The 17,153-nt window shown below is 49.2% G+C and overlaps 1 protein-coding gene across 6 annotated transcripts in view; it reads left to right on the top strand.

Annotated features, from left to right (window-relative positions):
- The window catches only part of SRRM4 (serine/arginine repetitive matrix 4), a 34,672-nt gene that overhangs the window by 8,785 nt on the left and 8,734 nt on the right, over positions 1–17,153 (top strand). For 3 of the 6 annotated variants that reach the window (XM_084538718.1, XM_084538715.1, XM_084538713.1), the window contains exons 2-8: positions 1,980–2,123; positions 4,114–4,197; positions 4,468–4,539; positions 6,076–6,102; positions 6,791–6,841; positions 9,485–9,577; positions 10,546–10,708. In XM_084538718.1, the coding sequence (XP_084394844.1) occupies positions 1,980–2,123; positions 4,114–4,197; positions 4,468–4,539; positions 6,076–6,102; positions 6,791–6,841; positions 9,485–9,577; positions 10,546–10,708 (634 nt within the window). The remainder of the gene's footprint in view (positions 1–1,979; positions 2,124–4,113; positions 4,198–4,467; positions 4,540–6,075; positions 6,103–6,790; positions 6,842–9,484; positions 9,578–10,545; positions 10,709–17,153) is intronic. The other 3 variants (XM_084538714.1, XM_084538717.1, XM_084538716.1) reach the window with 3 other exon arrangements.

Below are 17,153 nucleotides of genomic sequence, written 5' to 3'. Positions count from 1 at the left end.
CCAGCCCCAGCCCCGTTCTCCAAGCGACTGCAGCATTTTATGGTGGTTTCTCCCCTTCACGTTAGCAATACCAAAATGCAGCCCGGTTGGGAAAAGCAGTGAAGTGCTCAGGCTGGTGGGAGAGGTGAGCACCTGGGCAGAGCCCTGTGCGCCCTCTGCTCCCCTCCCATCCACCAGAAGCTGGCCAGAATTGCCCCCAAAATCTTCCTGGACCAGAGACTGCCGCAAAGGAAAGGGACGTCCCCTGCACAGAGGAAGCCTGTGCTTCCAGTCACATTGCTTGCATGTCCTTGCCGCCCTCCTGGGGCTGCCTCCAGCAAACTAAGCTCTTTTTCCCAAAAAAAAAACCCTCCACAGAGGCTTTCTCCTCCCTGCAGGGGAAGGTGTGACAGCCCTCCCTCTAAGGCTGCGGAGGTCTTTCACACCGAGCTGCAAGCGCTTTTATATCAGGGATGAAAGACAGGAAAGACTACAAAGTATATATATATATATATTTAAATATATATTTATATTCGATCAATGTCCGTGGAGCTTAACGCACAGGGATTACCAGCCGGTTTAGCGTGTTAGTGACTCTCAGCTTTCACCGGAGGAGAACATTTGGTTGAATCAAAGCCAGCCTTTGATGGGATTGGAGAATAATTATTTCCATCGATAATTGCTTCCAAGCCCAGAAGAAATGGTTCGCGGGGTGTTGCAGGACAGCAGCAGCCCTTGTTCGCCTCCGGGCCAAAATGTTTTAATCCCGGGACCTGAAAATGCCATTAGTGGGATCGGGGACCAGGGTGGGGAACATCACCCACCATACCCGGGTACTCTGCTCCCGGAGCCGCTCCAGCCCTGGCTTTGCACAGATCATTAATTTGGGGACGTTTTTAATGGATCCTAATGATTGAGCCTCGGAAGGCTGCTCTTAAAAGGGGTTTGGGAAAGGCCACGAGCTAATTAGCTCATGCAAAGAAAGCAATTAACCATGTAGCTTCCCGGATGGTTACAAACCACATAGATGTTGGGCAGAGACCGGGGGATTTATTACAGGAGGAGTAATAGATTTGAAAGCCGGAGGGACTGTCACATCAGCAGCACCTCCTGCATGTCCTGGGCTGGAAACATTTGCCCCAGCTTCACCCCATCGAACCCTAGTGCTTGTGCTTGGCTAAGGCACATCCCTAAAATGTTCGGACACTGAAAAATGTCTGCTGAGAAAGAGGAAGCTATTAGGGAAGGTGGGCTTTGGCTGAGAGCACAAGTGGAAATAGGGGTGACCTCTCTTCTGCAGCTGCTCCTGGGCCAACTGCAGTCCCCAAAATTGCGTTGCTCATGACGAGGGCAGGCAGAAGGACATTGCCAGGGGCTGCATGCTTCTGGCCAAGGCAAGCCAGGGCTAACATGCTCCTTCACCATGGCATTGCTCCTTAGCCATGCTCCTGGGCGCATTGAACCCTCCAGATGTGCACACCCCAGCCCTTCATCCCACGTCTCTGCAGCATGCCCTGGACACCCTGACACTTGCTGTATTTATTGAATAATACTTTGGATGACACCATGTTCTCAGTGCCCCCTCCAGGTGTGGTTTATGGCTTTGAATCACTCCTTCTGTTTGAAAAAAATATCTGCAGGGCTCTGCTTGTGTGGGTTCCCCAGGGCTTGTAGAGGCACCTGCAAGTCTCAGGCGCTTCCCCTTGGCTCTGAGGGGCTGCCCCAGTGCCTCCAGTTTGGGCTTTCAGCAGGACCAGCTGTGCTGCTGGCCCAGCACCTTGTTTGTAGGTGAGGGGAGGGAGCTTTGCTTCCACCTGGGTGCCGATGAGGGGGATGCTCTGGGGGAAGAGGCCATGCAGCAAGGGGCTGGCAATGCTACAGCAGGTTTGGGGAATGGTGATTGAAATAATTGTATTTTTTTTTACCCTTTGTTTTGCTGGGATTTTCACTCCCCTGTTTTTTTCCTTCCTTATTGCTCTTTCTGTCCTGATACCCTCTAGTGGGCCACTCAGCTGCCTGCCATACCCTGCAGAGGACAGACACCCCGAGAAGCCAAGTGGCCGCGTGTCCAAGGAGGCCTCCAGCACTAACGGCTGGGCGAGAGGGAAGGAGAGGCGCAGCCATGCCCGCCGCAGGTCCCGCAGGTAGGGGATGGGGCCACCCCAAAGGGGACGGGGCTGTCAGCAAAGGAAACACCGAAGAGTGTATGCTCATCCCAAGTGGGGTCTGTGAAAGCTGTGGATGGGTTGAATGGCCACATGAGTTGCAGTTCCATGAAACCCATGGAGAAACCCAGTCTCTTCAGTTCCCTTTTCGCTCCACGTTGTGCTCATGCAGCCAGCCCAGGTGAGCTGCCAGCATCCCGTGTACAGTGGGGCCTGCGGGGTTCCCCCAGCTGGGGATCACCTCAGCAGTTCCCACCTCCACGTGCCCACATCAGACTAGCTGCTTTGTCTTTGTTAGGGCAGGGCTTTGTTATCAGCTCATCGTTTGCCCCTGACTATTTGTGAGGGGAAAAAACGAATGAAACCTTCAAAGTGAAGCAGCTGGGGTCTCAGAGCTGCCTGCTGAACCGTCTCTGGGATTAAAGCTTCTCCATTTGGTTAAAGATGCTGGAAAGAAAGAGAAAGAAAGCACATTTCCTATCTTCAGATTGCAGGCTAACCGGAACAATAATCTAAAGTGTATTTTTAATTAGACTCTGATTACAATCACAGAAGAACAATTAAAGTTGGATCAGCCCAGGGAGAAGTCTTCCACTTCAAAGACAAAAGAATTCATCTCGGGAGCAGGAGGAGGGCTCTGCAGGAGTTGCCTGTGGCTGAGCAGCGCAGGCTGGAGGTTTCTCCATGCTCTGGCTTGGCCATGGCAGGGCTTGATTGATAAGGGGGCTGAGATGTGCTCCTGCTTGCTGGGGAGCCCAGATTTGTGTTGTCCTGGGTTCTGCTGTCTCACTAGGGCAACTGAGGTCCTCTCCTGCATAGTGATAGTCTCAGTGGGGGCTGGGATGAAGCCTCTGCTCACCTTTGGGTGAGCTCACCTCACCAGGACAGCTCTCTTCCCTCAGAGCCCCGGGTACACTTGGTTGTGCCCAGTCAGACAATGGGAAGGGGTCTTCCAGCTCCTTGTCCCCATGCCTACCCTGCAAGGCAATGTTGGTGACCTGCTGCTGGTGGCTGGCAGCAGGGCCAGCTCCTGGTGGGCTTGGCCCTGAGCTGCAGCCCTTCAGGTGGTTTCACTGGGGCCACCAACGTGCTGTCCCTGTCACCTGAGAGGCCAACATGCCAGGATGCTTGCTCTGCCTTAGGACTATTATTAACAATAATGTCCTTTCCTTTGTCCTGTCTGCAGCTCTTCACGTTTTCCAAACATGAGGCCACGCTCACGTCCCCAAAGGTGGCTCCTCCTGCCAGTGGGACAAACAGTGGGGAAGCTGAGGCAGAGACCCAGTGCCCTTGTTTCTATCAGTCTGCTTTATTTTGGATCACTAGCCCCCAGACATTTCATATTTTCAGTCCAGTGCTCTGAATTAATTTAACTGTGGATTTTACTTTTCACTGAAACATGACATGATTCAGTGTCATGTGTTTAAAAAGAAATTAGTTCACAATTTTTTAAGGTTTAACAGCTGTGCAAGATATACGTAGCTTACTAAATTACCATAGCATCTCAATAAATATATATTTTTCTAATCAATTGCTATTTAACATATGTCATGTCTTTTACTACTGTTAGATGCATCTGATTGCAATAATTATTATATGCAAATTAAATGTCAATTAATTATTTAAAGCATATTTACAAAGAGCAACAAAACCTATAAATCTGTTCTGGAGTCATTAACCTCAGCAAACACATTTTAAATAATCAGCTGGCACTGCATCCACGTACAGTGGCTGTCTCATTATATCTCCATTAAATCCATGCAGGAGACACTTAATTTAAAGTGTGACCAAATTATTCATTAGAGGGTAATTAGGGGCTCACCCGCACCCCTGATCTGCTATCAGAAGTGATCCCTCTGCCCTGTCTGTCCCTCTGGTGGGGACAGCGGCATGGGAAAGGGAGCAGCCCCAAGTGAAATGATACAGATGGTGCATTTATTTATTAATTTTAAAATATTTTTGGATTTAGCCCCTCGTGCAACGGGGAGCGCGCACCGCCGCCGGCCCGGGGGAAGAAGAAGAAGAAGAAGTCTGGCCGCAAGAAGCGCCGGAGGTGAGGGCGGCCGTGACAGCGTGGGCCTGGGCTGGGGCGTGTGGGGATGAGGGGACTGGCAGCCGAGGGGAGGAAATGGATGCAAAATGGAGGTGTGAGGGCCCGTTGGCAGGCCCCACGAGGCACCGCCGTGTTGTCGCCCTCCCCTCACAGCTTGCGGGGGCTCAGCCTGAAGCCCCCCAGGCCCTGAGCCTGGGGATGGCGTGGGCCGGGATGGCCCTGGAGGGGTGAGGGGGCCATGCAGCCCCTGACACCCCTTTGCACCCCCAGGTCTCCCTCCTACAGCCCCTCCCCTGTGAAGAAGAAGAAGAAGAAGAGCTCCAAGAAACGAAAAAGAAACAGGTATTTCTCCTTGGGAAACGTCACGGCTGGCTGGTGGCTGTGCAGGGGTGTGCCGGGTTCTCAGGGGGCGTCTGGGCAGGAGGTGGGAGACGTTACAGCCCTCCCACGGCTCGTAGTTGTTCGTGGTGGTGGCCATCGAGGCAGCAGGGCCCCACGAGAAGGTGAGATGGCCGTTGGGGTGGCTTGGTGAGCTTTCAGGGTGGCAGAGAAGATGGACAGATGGACAGACAGACAGGCAGGTGAGCCAGGTCAAGGCCAAGGCAGCCTCCACCAGCTCCACAATCTTGCTGTCAAATTTCATGTGGCTCCCATTCGTTTCCCCTTTCCATCAACCCACAGAAAGCGGCAGCATCTGAACCATCAAAAGGCTCCAGCCAGCTCCCTGTGCCCACATCTCAGCCCCTTCCTTCCCCTCCCCAGGCACCAGGAGCCATCAGATTTGCCCTTCCCAGCCCAGAGCCATCTCTCAACATCTCCCAACCATGCTGGCAAGGGGGAGAGCTCGCCTCACATTGCTTGAAGTCATGGGACTGCCTCCGCCTTCCCTCTTCTGTAGTCCATTTTTAATTTAAAAAGCATGATGAAAATTTAAAATTGCAAATATTTTACCATTTTCCCTCAACTGTTAAATCAATATTTGCAGAGAACAGTGGATGCCATCTCCCTCGGAAAGTTCATGTATTTATAATTTATTGAATCAAAGCGAGAAGCTACCAAAAGTGGCTAACAGGGTGAAAAGCAAAGTATGTTTCTTAAAGAGGAAGGCAGGGAGAAGGAGATACAAGGAGATAGAAATCCCTTTAAAATAATTCCTTTTCAATAAGAGATTCTTATGCTCTTGTATGGATGCCACCTTCTGATAGTTGTCCGGGGTCAGATGCTCTTTGGCTTTCCACCTTTAGTACCCATCTGTGCTCCCTACAAGCTGATGATAAGCTGTATCTGGTCCCACAAAGCAGCATGAGCAACCACTGAGCATTAGTGACTGATGGAGGTCATTTCCAGACACCTGGTAACACATCAGCTACAGATCCCATTTGCCATGGGTAATCTCCTGGCCCCTCTAGGCAGCACTTCAGGCCATGTCCTCTGTGGGATGTTGTCCTAGAAGCTCAGATGGGCCATCAGGCTGTGTAGTAGACCGGGGTCAGGCCTTGCTGCAACGTGATCTCCATGTTCCCAGGATTTTCTTTGAAGACCACCAGCATGATGGCTCCTGTGTCATCCCAGGGATGCTCCAGGAGGGAAGACTTTGCATGATCCTGGTTTGGCTGTGAGCTTGCTCTGGGGTTATCCAGAAAGGATTCCTCCTTTGGCTGCTACATGGTCCTTCATACAGAAAACCTGGGACTGTACTCTCCTCTGTCTCTTCAAACTAATCGTAGTGCAAGACTGCAGAGGCAATATTAGTGAAAAGGGAACCCCCAGGGACGTGGGAGGTGCTCAGTCTATAGATGGGCCTTACCATATTGTCTCTGATTCAGATTTCCACTTCTGTTAGACCCTGTATTTAGTGTAAATATTTGTGTCTTGCAGGTTATCCTCAAAGAAGAGAAGACACAGGTAAGAGCAAGCATGGGTGATCCCTTAGAAATAATAGTTTAATGGTCTTCTCAGGATCTCATGAGGTTGATATTTGCTGGGTGGGGGCAGAAGACACTTCTGTCTCCTGGTGGCTCCCTTGGCTCCCCCATTTCCTGTGGATTTGGGGCTACCCTTGTCCTGTTCAGCCTTATGTGTCCCTCAGATCCCATAGGAGTCAGATCTCCTGCCCAACCTATGCAGCTAAGCAAGTAACTGGAAATGGCATCTTGGTTAAAAGTATCCCCAGCAACAATCATCCATGTTGTATCTTTCCTGCATCTTTAGCCTTGTTTCTTTTATGGCTTCATCTGCAAAGAGTACGCATCCCTGAGCAGTGTCCATCTTTGAAACCCTCAGACTCACTCACTGCCTTTCCAGTTGTGTACTTTAAGGATGCTCCTGATCCCAGTACATGCATGTACTATTCCAGTTCTCTATGGGAAAGCCAGCAGGAGGGCTGATGGCACTGGGATTTTTTTTTTTTTGTCCAAGCCCATGAGCCAGCTTTGTTAGCAGGAACTGAGACCCCCTGTGCTGAGAGAGAATCATTCATCCCTTTAATTTTTTATTGCACGCTTTTGGGCAATTTAGCTGTAACATTGTGTGTGATTGTGTGGCTCTTTATCAGAACAGAAATCTCTGAATTAATTAGCCATTTCTTATTTAGTTCTTCAAGCCCCAAAAGTAAGAGAAAGGAAGAAAGAAAACACAAAAAACAGTAAGTAGTGGTTCCTGGTACTCCCTGCCCTGCCTGTGCAGAGCTGCAGGGGTAGGAAGCATTTCGTGTGGTGGGTCCCCAGGAGCTAATGCTAGCTGCAGAGCTCTGAGCAGCTCTCTGGATTATTTTGTAGCTAAAACCAGTGATTCTGGTTTTGCTGAAATAGGGAAGGGTTTGTAGAGGCTGGAGATCTTTTCTCTCTCATTTGTGCCACCTGATTCAGGAATTTTTCATGGGAGCAGAAAGCAATGGGGAATAGGGAAGAGAAGGGGTTGTTTAGAGGTGTTAGAGAATGCAAAAATGTGGAGCTGAGGTTCCTAACTGCTCTGGTAAGTGCATAAGAGAAGGATTGTGGTTCTCTTATGGGGCAGACAATCAAGGAGTATGGCATGAAATGTGGTTCCTTAGGGCCAGGAGGAGGGCCTGTAAGCATTCTGTTTTTAATTTCCTTCTCGGTCTTCTCCTGGGAATTGCAACTTGTGGCATCTCACCTGCTTTCAGAGCAAGGAAACAGCTCTGGGGCTGAAGCTGTTTACTCTTAGGCAGAAAGGGGACAGAAGGACAACAACCCCTAGCCCTACTGATGTTACCTTGGTACACCTTGGGACTGAAGAGATTGGGAATCCAAGAGGAGCACAACATGCCGTGCTGCTTCCAGAGGCCAGCTGTGTTACAATGCAGAACACCCATCTCCTTTTCTCGTTATTTCTGCCTATTCAGTGGGGCACTCACCATTTTTTCCTCAAACTAAGCTGCTACACACCCAGAAGTCTCATAGATTGTTGGTAAAACCGAGGCTTCCTAGATAATTGGTGAAAGAAGGCATCTCCCATATGCAGGGTGGTGCTGGCCAAGGTGCAGTAGCCTAGCAGTGTGGTTAACACAAAGGTTGGATGCCTTGCTGGAGTGCACTGACCAAGGGGAATGAGAAGAGCTGATTCCTTCTTGGTTTATCCCCAAAGAGCTGCTAGAATTGCTCTTTGGGGATAAACCAGCCAGGGCTCTTTAGCCTCCATCTTTCAGCTCACAAGTCAGAACTGAGTCACTCCTGGTTTCTGCAAAACTCCCCATTGCTCCCAGGGGTGGATTGGAGAGAGCCTGTGAGCAAACGCAGATCAGGATTTTTTGTACCATCGCCCTGCTTTGGCTTATCTTTGTGTTGAGCAACTGGTTATCTAAACCACATGGGACCAGTTCATCCTTCCTGCAGACAGAGAAAAGTCTTAAACTGGGAGGGAGTGGTGCAGAAGGTGAAGAGAAAATGGGGATTTTTACACAAATCCACTGTGTGAGGGAGAGATGTTTAGTATCCCTGACTTCATCTGTGCAGAAAGAAGGAAGAAAAATCCCAATTTTTTTTTTTTTTTTAATTGAATCATAGGGTGTAAAAAGCATCAGAGGAAACAGCCAAGTGGAGTTCAAGCAGTTGCCCTGGTGGTTGCCCTTTTGTCTTAGGGGAGATGCTGTTCTCAAGCAATTGATTTGCTAAGTTTTCGTGGTGCCAGACTGCTAAATGCTGTCCAGTCAGGTATATTAGCAGTGTCAAGGAGTGGTGCAGCGTGGCCATGAAAGCAGGCTGTTCCCATCAGCTAACCCCTCGTTAGCTTTGCCTGCTGGCACAGCAATGCCCGGCTGAGCAGATGGCTGCGCTACCAGACCAAAAATACCTGCTGTGATGGGCACTGAGCATGATGAGAAGGAATAGGCACTGAAGGTGACACAGCCTGCCACCCACGTCAGCCTACTCTGTGTGTGCAGGGCTCAAGCTTTTGGCAAGGGCAACAACAGCCCTTCAGTAATGGGGCCAGGTAAGCCGTCAGTAATAACCCACGTGGAGCAGCAGGACAGTGAACTGGGCTCTGTGTGCACATTTTGCTGGTCCCTGTTCTGTGGCCCTGTAAAGAAAGGGGGCAGCATGACTGGACACCTATGAGCAGCCAGGTAAAAGGGTCCTGTGCCCGCAATAGGGCAGGCTGCAGTTAGGGAAGCTGTCCTTCATGTTCATATAGCAATCATAAGAGCATCCTATAGGACTGGGCAGACCCTCCCACCTTGAGAAGGTGGGGAAGGCAGGCAGGTACTAAGTGTTCTGTATTATTTGGAACATGGCCTCTTGCATCTGCTGTTTAGAAAGGAGCCTGCACTGCAGAGAGGGGCACAGCAAGAAAGGGGAGGGTTTGGGCTTTGCAATGGGTTGCCCAGAGGGACTGTGCTCCCACATCAAAGCTTAGCTGTGGGAACATCCTGGGCAGTTCCCTGGCTGTCAGGGCAGCCTGCAGGATGAAGGGAGAGTAGCTGACAGTTCTTTAAGGTCTTGAAAGCAGAAAGGATTGGTGCTGTGCTGTGTTCCTGCATGCTAGTCCATAGATCTTCCTCCAGCAGGCTATGGGGGCAACCTAATAGCTTGTAGTTAAAATGCAAGCATAGATCTCAGTAAGATGGCTTGCCTGAATGTCGGTGTAGCTGTGAAGGGATGGAGAATTTCTCATGCCTTGCTGTACTGCACCATGTCTCACGCACCAATCTCTTTGGCTTAAAGTGCAGCTCTTGTTTCTGATTTAAATGACTTCAGCCTCCACCTGCTGCCTCTTGCAGCCCCCAGTCTGCTGTCTAACGGTGGTTTTCCTCTCTGCCTTCTTAAAGCTCTCGTGGGCGCACCCGGAAAGCTCATCGCCATCGCCACCGCCAGTCTCGCTCGGAGAGCTCCGACTCCTACTCCCCGAGCTGCCGCAGCAGGTAACGTGACCGCTCGCTGAGCTCAGGGCTGCAAGAGCTCGTGTGATCCATGAGCTCTGCACAGAGCCATGTCCCGTTCTGCTGGGACACCGTGTGTTGAGCTGCTTGCGCTCTTGGCCATAAAAGAGAGGGTTTTGGCTCGAGGAGCAGTGGCTTCAGCTTCTTAGTCCAGCAGTCACTTCTAATCCCCGTAGCTGACGCTCAGGCAGTGACAGCTGATTTCAGCCCAGTCTGCCTTCCCAGCCCAAGGGCTCTGTGCTGCTGATGTCCCAGGCAAGCCGTTAAACTTGTTCTTAGCAATGGAAATGTATTTGCCAATGGCATCTGTATCCACTGCCTTTGACCTGATTTCAGTCTCTGTCCTGTGGATGACAGATGCATCCTGAGGCCAGCTGAGTGGATGCTGGTGCTAGGGCCACATCACTGCGATAGCAAGTTGCATAGCTCATGCACATGAATTTGATACGTGTTCTTTGAAAGCACTTGACTTGATGAGCAAACCACCCCCTCTCTCCCACTCCATTCCTAATTACTGAGAATTTTCTCATGAAAATTTGATGATGATCAGTGCAGGGAGGAATGCAACCTGTAATAGGTGAGATGTTCATGCAAGAGAAGAGCGTCTTTTCTTGGAGGTGTATTGACATAGGGACATTCAAGCTGCTGGGAAGCACAGTTTGTCTTGAGCCACCATAAAATTACGAGTTAGAGCTGAAATTTGACGTTAAGGTCCAAAATCCACCCCAAGTTTCCTGGATGCTAAATATATATAGTAAAAAAAAAAAAAAAAAGTAGAAAAGCAAAATGTTCCTTTTCTGTCCATCGTGACTCTACAGAGGAGTCATGTGGAAGGTTTCCTCCCACATGCAGTGGCTCAGCACAAAGCTGTCAAGGGTTTGTGTGGAGCTGGTAGTGGGCACCACTACAATGCCGAGGAATAACGGTTTGGTTCTCCATGTCTTCTGGAGGCACAGAGCCAGGTCTCGGGAGGAAGGGCGTAAAACACGGCGAAGATGCTCCCAGCACCATTCAAAGGTCACAGCAAAGCGAAGCTCCTCTGCAGAGGTTCAGGCCAACCAAAAAGCCAGCCAAACCCTCCCACTCTACAGCTTCCTGTCTCCCAAGGAAGTAGTAAGTATTACACACCACTTTGCTTGAACTAGCCACAGGAATCTGGGCAAGAAATCTGCTATAAAATTTTTATAACTCAATTATAATGATGTTAGACAAAGTTGGTTAAAACAGTATTATTTATTAATGGTGCTGTTCTCCAATGTATTTAAAGTCGCTCCTTCCTTCAGCACTTTCACATCAAGGGTGGGGTTGGAGAGGGGAAAAACTTGCCAAGACTCTAGCTTATGAATAATGAATTGAGGACATTTAACAAAGAAAAAGTGGCCTCCAGCAATGAGATTTTACAGGGTTGTGTTTATTATGCGGTCTTTGCTCAGCTGAATGTGAACTTAATTCGGTGGTCTTCATGTCCGAAAGTTTAGTCCTTCAGGGGAAGAAAAAGATCAAACATATATAAAAGAAACATTTACATTTAATGAGTTGGTGATTATTGGCAGGGGATGTTATCTGACCATCAGGGTCCTCTTAGGATCACTGTTGCTCTGGACTGACAAGCCCAAGGACCAAATTGGGAGCTTATGAGCAGCTCTCATTGATGCTAATGGGAACTGCATGTGCAGCCAAGGGGAAAGTCAGGCTCAGTGCCTTGGGATGTTTTTCCATATACATGGAAAGAGATGATATAATACATGCCATAGAACTGAGGGAGGAAATGACAGAGAAATATTAGATACTGACTGATATGAAATCTTGATTTCCATGGCACATTTCCCCCTTGTTCCTAGTAGCTGCAAAGCAGAGGTGTGATGCCCTTTGATCAGTGTTGGTATCTGATAGGCATTCTGGAGAGAGAAAGTGCTACGTAAGACTCAAGGGATTACAGAATCTTGTATTTGTGTACGGATGTGTAATGTTAGCAGTGTCTTGAATACGTAGTCCTCCAAGCCCCGAAGTGTTATGTAATGGGGAACTGATTTTTCTCCTTTTAAAGCTAGTGCTCAACTGCAAATACTCAGTAGTTACATCAGGTGTGAGATGGGTAGTCCCAGCCAGAGGAGATGTTTTATCCGCTCACCTGCACAGGTAGCATTCCAATCAAAATACGCAGATCATACACGGATGCGGACAGGCACAAGTTGTCTTTCAGAATTAATTATGTTATATACATCTACCGAGCATGTAGTACACGTGAGTCACTGCTTATAAAACCATATAAGGCAGAGCAAGAACAGAACGTGAGCACCATACTTAGGTGCATGTCTACGTGTGCACACATGAAAAGGAAAACAAACTGAAGCTTTCATTGCTACAAGCCTGGGGTGTTGCCCTGGGTCAATTCAGGAAGGTCAGAATGAGTTCGCAGGTCCTTTCAAAAACCAGCCAGCCAAAGACTGCATCTTGCCACCAGGGTTTTGTTGGTGGTGTTCAAGCTGCATATTTTACATGCATATTTCAGGTGTGAGTCTGTTTTTTAATTGGTACTAGGTTTCCTCTCTCTGAAGCCAGGCTCCATGAATCCTGTGAGGCCAATTGCCAACTGTTTTGTTCCCAGAGCAAGAGTAAACTCTAATTTAAAATTATAAGAACCTTTAAAATTAGCTAAACTCAAGCATGCTGTGCTCTGCTTTCCACTTGCCTCATTTGGGGTAAATGAGCACGCAAGCTGCAGGGCAGGGGAAATCAGTTTTATAGTTACAGATGCAGATAACGGATGCAAAGCAAAAGTCATCGGGCTGTTGCTGTATTCTTTCTAGCAGGGGTTAATAATACAGGCAAATATTCCAGTGACAAAAAGGTGTCAATAGCTTTACTACGCATACCACTAGTGTCCGCTCTGTTCCCAGAAAGAAGTACATTCTGCTGGGACATTGCTTAAGCACTTGTTTAAATCAAAACCCCTGGTTGAGTGCTGCCCCTGCTTTTTTTTCTGGGTAAGGTCATTAAATACTCAAACTGGCAAGGGAAAAATGGAACGGAAACTTTTAGCCTCTATTAATGCCTATACACAACTGTTGTATGGCTCTCCTTTTTCTGAGTTCAAGGGTTGCTCTATAAAGGAGCTTAGCTCTGTCAGAATCTGCATTGAGAGAGTTCTGGAGAGAGGTCTCAGCTCTCTGCTCTTGCAGAAAATATTTTTGTGGAAAAATACAGAATTCAGGTCAAAAAAATGCCGTGTTTCAGTCCTCAGTGGGCGTTGCTATATCACACCCTGCCCTTTCCTCTGGCCTGAGCTTCCAAACCATCCTTACATGGAGAGATGCATCGTGGTATCTCCAGAGGAAAGAGGTTTTGCAGGGAGGATCCTGACACACAGAACAGACCCAGACAGACAATACACAAACTTGCTGAGGTAATGCTATAGCATTTCCAAATCCAAGTTTTTTTAAGCCAGTTTTTATTCTATTTCCTTTTTTCTGCTGACAAGTTGAAGCGCTGTGTGGTAAATTTTGCCTCCACGCGTTGTTTTACTCTTCTATTGGAATGCCCACATCTAACTCAGTCTACCTTTAATTTCTGAGGGATAAACCACACAAAAGAGTGCCCTGCCCATGCATCTACCTTGCTTCTTTCCCTCTTGCCTTTATGTGCAAGCTGATGCATGCATACACAAGCACACACACAAGAACACCCCAGAGTTCCCTGCTGCTTCTGAGCAACGAAGTTCCTAGCTTCTCACTCTAATTTTTCCCTTTAATCACATGCAGCCACAGTAGACACCTGTTGAGAAATAGGGCTGTGGCTCTGTGCCTCAGCATGCTGAGAAACCGTGGGTAATATGCAGCATCTCTTCTGAACGTTAATAACAACCCCCCTAACCTGCTGCAGACACTTTATCCTACACCAACACAGCTGTATTACATGCCCCTGTGCTTTTGGTTGAGCGGCGCAATATAAATACCTGCAGGGTGCAACTTTAATTGCCTTTGTTGTACCTGATGAAGATAGCTGCACTCTGCATATATTTTCCCTGCCAGCTCCTTTACTTTCACTGAAGCTCGTTTACAGTGTCACAAATTAACAGAGGCTTGACCCAAATTTTCAGCGAGGCTCAGTGGGGTACAGTTGTTCCAAGGAGTGCTGTTTGTGCTAGCGGGTCTGCAGGAAGGTACAAGCGGAGAAATGTTGCTCAGGGGGTGGGATGCTGTGTGCAGGAGGGTTCAGGGAGTCTTGTAGCAGACTTGCAGCCTGCCTCGCTCTTTCTTTCTTTTTTTTTTTTTCTTTTTTTTTTTCTAGCCTGGGATTTTGTTTATATAGGAAAAGTTTTTCTTTTAACTGCTGCTTGCTGTGTTTCTGAGAACAAACAAGGCCCTTAAAGAGCTGGAAGGCAAACCCTCCCCTCAGTATGGAAGCTGCTCTCTTTGCTGTTCCATTTTTCCCCCTCCCAGCCAGAGGGCTGAAGTTACACGGGTTATTGCCTGACAAATGTGCAGCTCAGTGCTCAGTCAGAGGCAGGGGTGTGTGCAGCCACAGGAGGACCAAGCAGTACCCTAAAGGAGCTGTCCCAACACAAACCCTCACCCCAAAGCCATTCCAGCCTGGCCAGGAGCTGAGCTGCGGACCCTCTGGCCTGTGTCACACCACGCTGGCCGCACCCCGGTGGGCAGACGAGATTTTTCGTTGGCTTTTCAGCTGGGGCATCTCCCCTGGGTGAAGGACAGCCCCATGTCCCCGTTGATCCCGAAGGGGACTGTCCCCAGGGAGGCTCGCAGCCCCTCGCAGCAGGTGCTGCAGCGTGTGCCGGCAGCTGTCTGCCAGCCCTGGCGGGGAGCAGGGGTCACTGACGCAAGCTTTTTGTGCCTTTCATCAGCGTAAGGCACAGAAAGAGGGAGGGAGGGGAGGCGTTATGCAACCCTGAAAAAAGAAATTAACTCCGCTTTGAAATGAGTTGCAAAACAAGAGAACGAGACCCAAGAAAGAAACCCTCTGGCTATGAGTGAGGCTGTGCCACGCTGCTCATTGATGGGCCTCGGTCCCCTTATGGCTGAGAAAATTTATGGCCCTATCTCTCCTCGGGGCTGTTTGAAGCACAGTAAATGGACTTGTTCAATTTAATTGGAAGACGAGTGGTGATTGTGTTTTTGTAACCTATTAGTCTGCACTGCCTCTTGATCTACGAGCACTCTCGAAATTACCTTCTGAAGTACGAGTGAGGGCCTCGTTTCTGCTCACACCTCCATCTTGATTAAATAGCGATTTGAAACAAACAAAAGCCCCCACGCCCCAAACAATAAGAATATATCCTAGGTTTTCTTGAGGGCAGCAGCAGGTCCCCTGCTGAAAGAAGCAAAGTTCACTGAGATTATTTAATTACTTACTGGGGGGGAGGGAGGGGAAGCCAAATGTTCACACAGAGAAAATTAGATTCATGAAAGACCAGGCTCTTTCAAGACAACCTAGAAAAATAAAAAAGCCATTAGAATTCAGTTGAACTCTGCGCAGTGTTTTCAGACGCGGCTCCTGGTTTCCATTTTGTGTGGCCTGTGTGCCTTTCGCAAGCAACAAAATGGGACCAGGAGCAAAGCCAAGGCCGTCAGATGGGGAAGTCGTCTCTGAGTGGAGAAGTCGAGCACCTTGAGGCCTGTCCTGGCTGCTGGTGCAGGGCAGGAATCCCAGGCCAGGCCTTCCAGCCCTCACGAGGACTGTAGGCTCTATGATTTAATGATATCCATGTGTTGCCCCTTCCCAGAGTGCCGCTACTGCAGCAGTGGAGCTACAGAGGAGCTTGTTGGCCACTCAGTTTTTTGCTAGGTTTAGCAATGTGCTGACAACAGGCGTCACTTTGAAGGTAGATTTCAGCGAAGGTGAAGCAAGAGCGTATACCCCAGGTCCCAGAGGCAGCCTTAAAAGCTCTTTTAGAAATGCAAAGAAACAGGTGGATTTCTTGGCTGTGAAGAAATAAAGGCCCTTTGGTTTAGGCTGGGGGGAGTAGAAGTGAGGGGTGTCTGCACGTGCAGTGCTGGTGGCCGTGTCCCTCTCAGCAGCCCTATTCCCACCCTGTGTAGCCAGGGAGCATCTCGCATGGTTTTTTACACCCATAAATAAAATGCAGTCAAAAGCTGTCTGCCTTTTGGTTAGGGTTCAGGTATAACGCAAGCCATAAACCATCTTAAAAAAATATATAATAATAGAAAAATCTGGTTCCATATTTGAAAGCGCAGTCCTGTATTCTCTGGGATGTCCCTGGGGAGAGAGCTGTGGTTCAGCCCAAGGGTGCCAATTCCCTCAGAGCTCTGGATGCAGTGTCAGGGCTTCAGAAAGAATTGGTGGATAACAGGAGAGCTGCATGGCTGGCTCTCTCACGCTCCTTTGACATGAGCATGGCTTAGAGGTTATTGTGGAGCAGAGATGGGAGAAGATGGGGAGTCCCCAGCTCCGGCTGGATGGGATGGGATGAACCAATTCCTGTCCCTCTGTGCTTTATCCCAGAAATGCTGCCTGTTACTAAACAAGCAGCAAGTACTTGGAGATCCTCCAAGCCCAGGTGTTTTCAGAGCACGAGGGTGTTGTGAGCAGCCCTCCTTCCACGGACTGCTCGCTGAGAGCTGCTGCGTGCTCTGGCAGCTCTGCTCCTGGAGCAGCTCCCCTCCGGTTTCAGTCGGTCTCAGTGTGCATCTGAGTCACCCTCCGTGTCCCAGTTAGCACCTCTTAAATTAAATCGAGAGCAACCCCCCTGATTCTTGGCTCAGAATACCCCAGATTTGGGAGGGCACATCCCAGCTCCCCAGAATGGCTCGGAGAGCACGAAGGAAGCAGAGGGAGGGTGCTACGTGCCCCAGAGGACGTGAGGGGGGGGTTGAGATTCAGCACTGACTGTTTGGAGTGGGGGGAACCAAGCATACGTGTCCATACTGCAAATCCTGGACCAAAAACTGGGTGGGAGTTAGGACAGCAGTGAAAAAGGAGGAGGCCACACAAGGGTGCAGTCATGCTAGGTCCGTGTTTGGCCCTAATTTTCCCCATAGCAAGAGCAGGCGCTGGCACTAACGTAGCCCCACTGCCCAGTGCTGGTAGGTTCCTGGCCTGGCTCTAAAACACATGAATAAAGTTAAAACTGAAGGGTTAAAATATTAAAATGATGTAGACCCCCCAGCGGTGCTCAGGGTCCCAGATGACAGCCCTGGCCGAGGCAGCCACATGGATACGGGGTCCTTGCTCGCCACATCAGGGTCAGCAGCCCACCAAAAACCATCCCGGGTATGGCTGAACACCACAGCTGGCAGGAGCAGGGCTATCCCCCATCCCAGTAGCTCTCCAAACCAGCAAAACAAGGGGGATATTTTTCCCTCCTCTACTTTATTTTTTTTGCTTCTTCCTTCAAGCTGCTTTTGCTACTTCCATGTCTCTGTGGGCCACCAGGAAACCCGAGGGGATTTAGCGCAAGCCACGACTTTTCAGCGCAAGCGATCAGCCTCTGGGAGCAGGCTGGTTAGCCTAATTTAAACCAGAAGGAAACAAAAATGAATAATAAGTGAGACAAGCAAGCAGACAAAAAGCAGGCTTG

Source organism: Aythya ferina (assembly GCF_964211825.1).
Source record: "Aythya ferina genome assembly, chromosome: 17".
Taxonomy (NCBI): domain Eukaryota; kingdom Metazoa; phylum Chordata; class Aves; order Anseriformes; family Anatidae; genus Aythya; species Aythya ferina.
The sequence above is the reverse complement of the archived record's forward strand: the minus strand, read 5'-3'. Positions and strand labels throughout refer to the sequence as shown.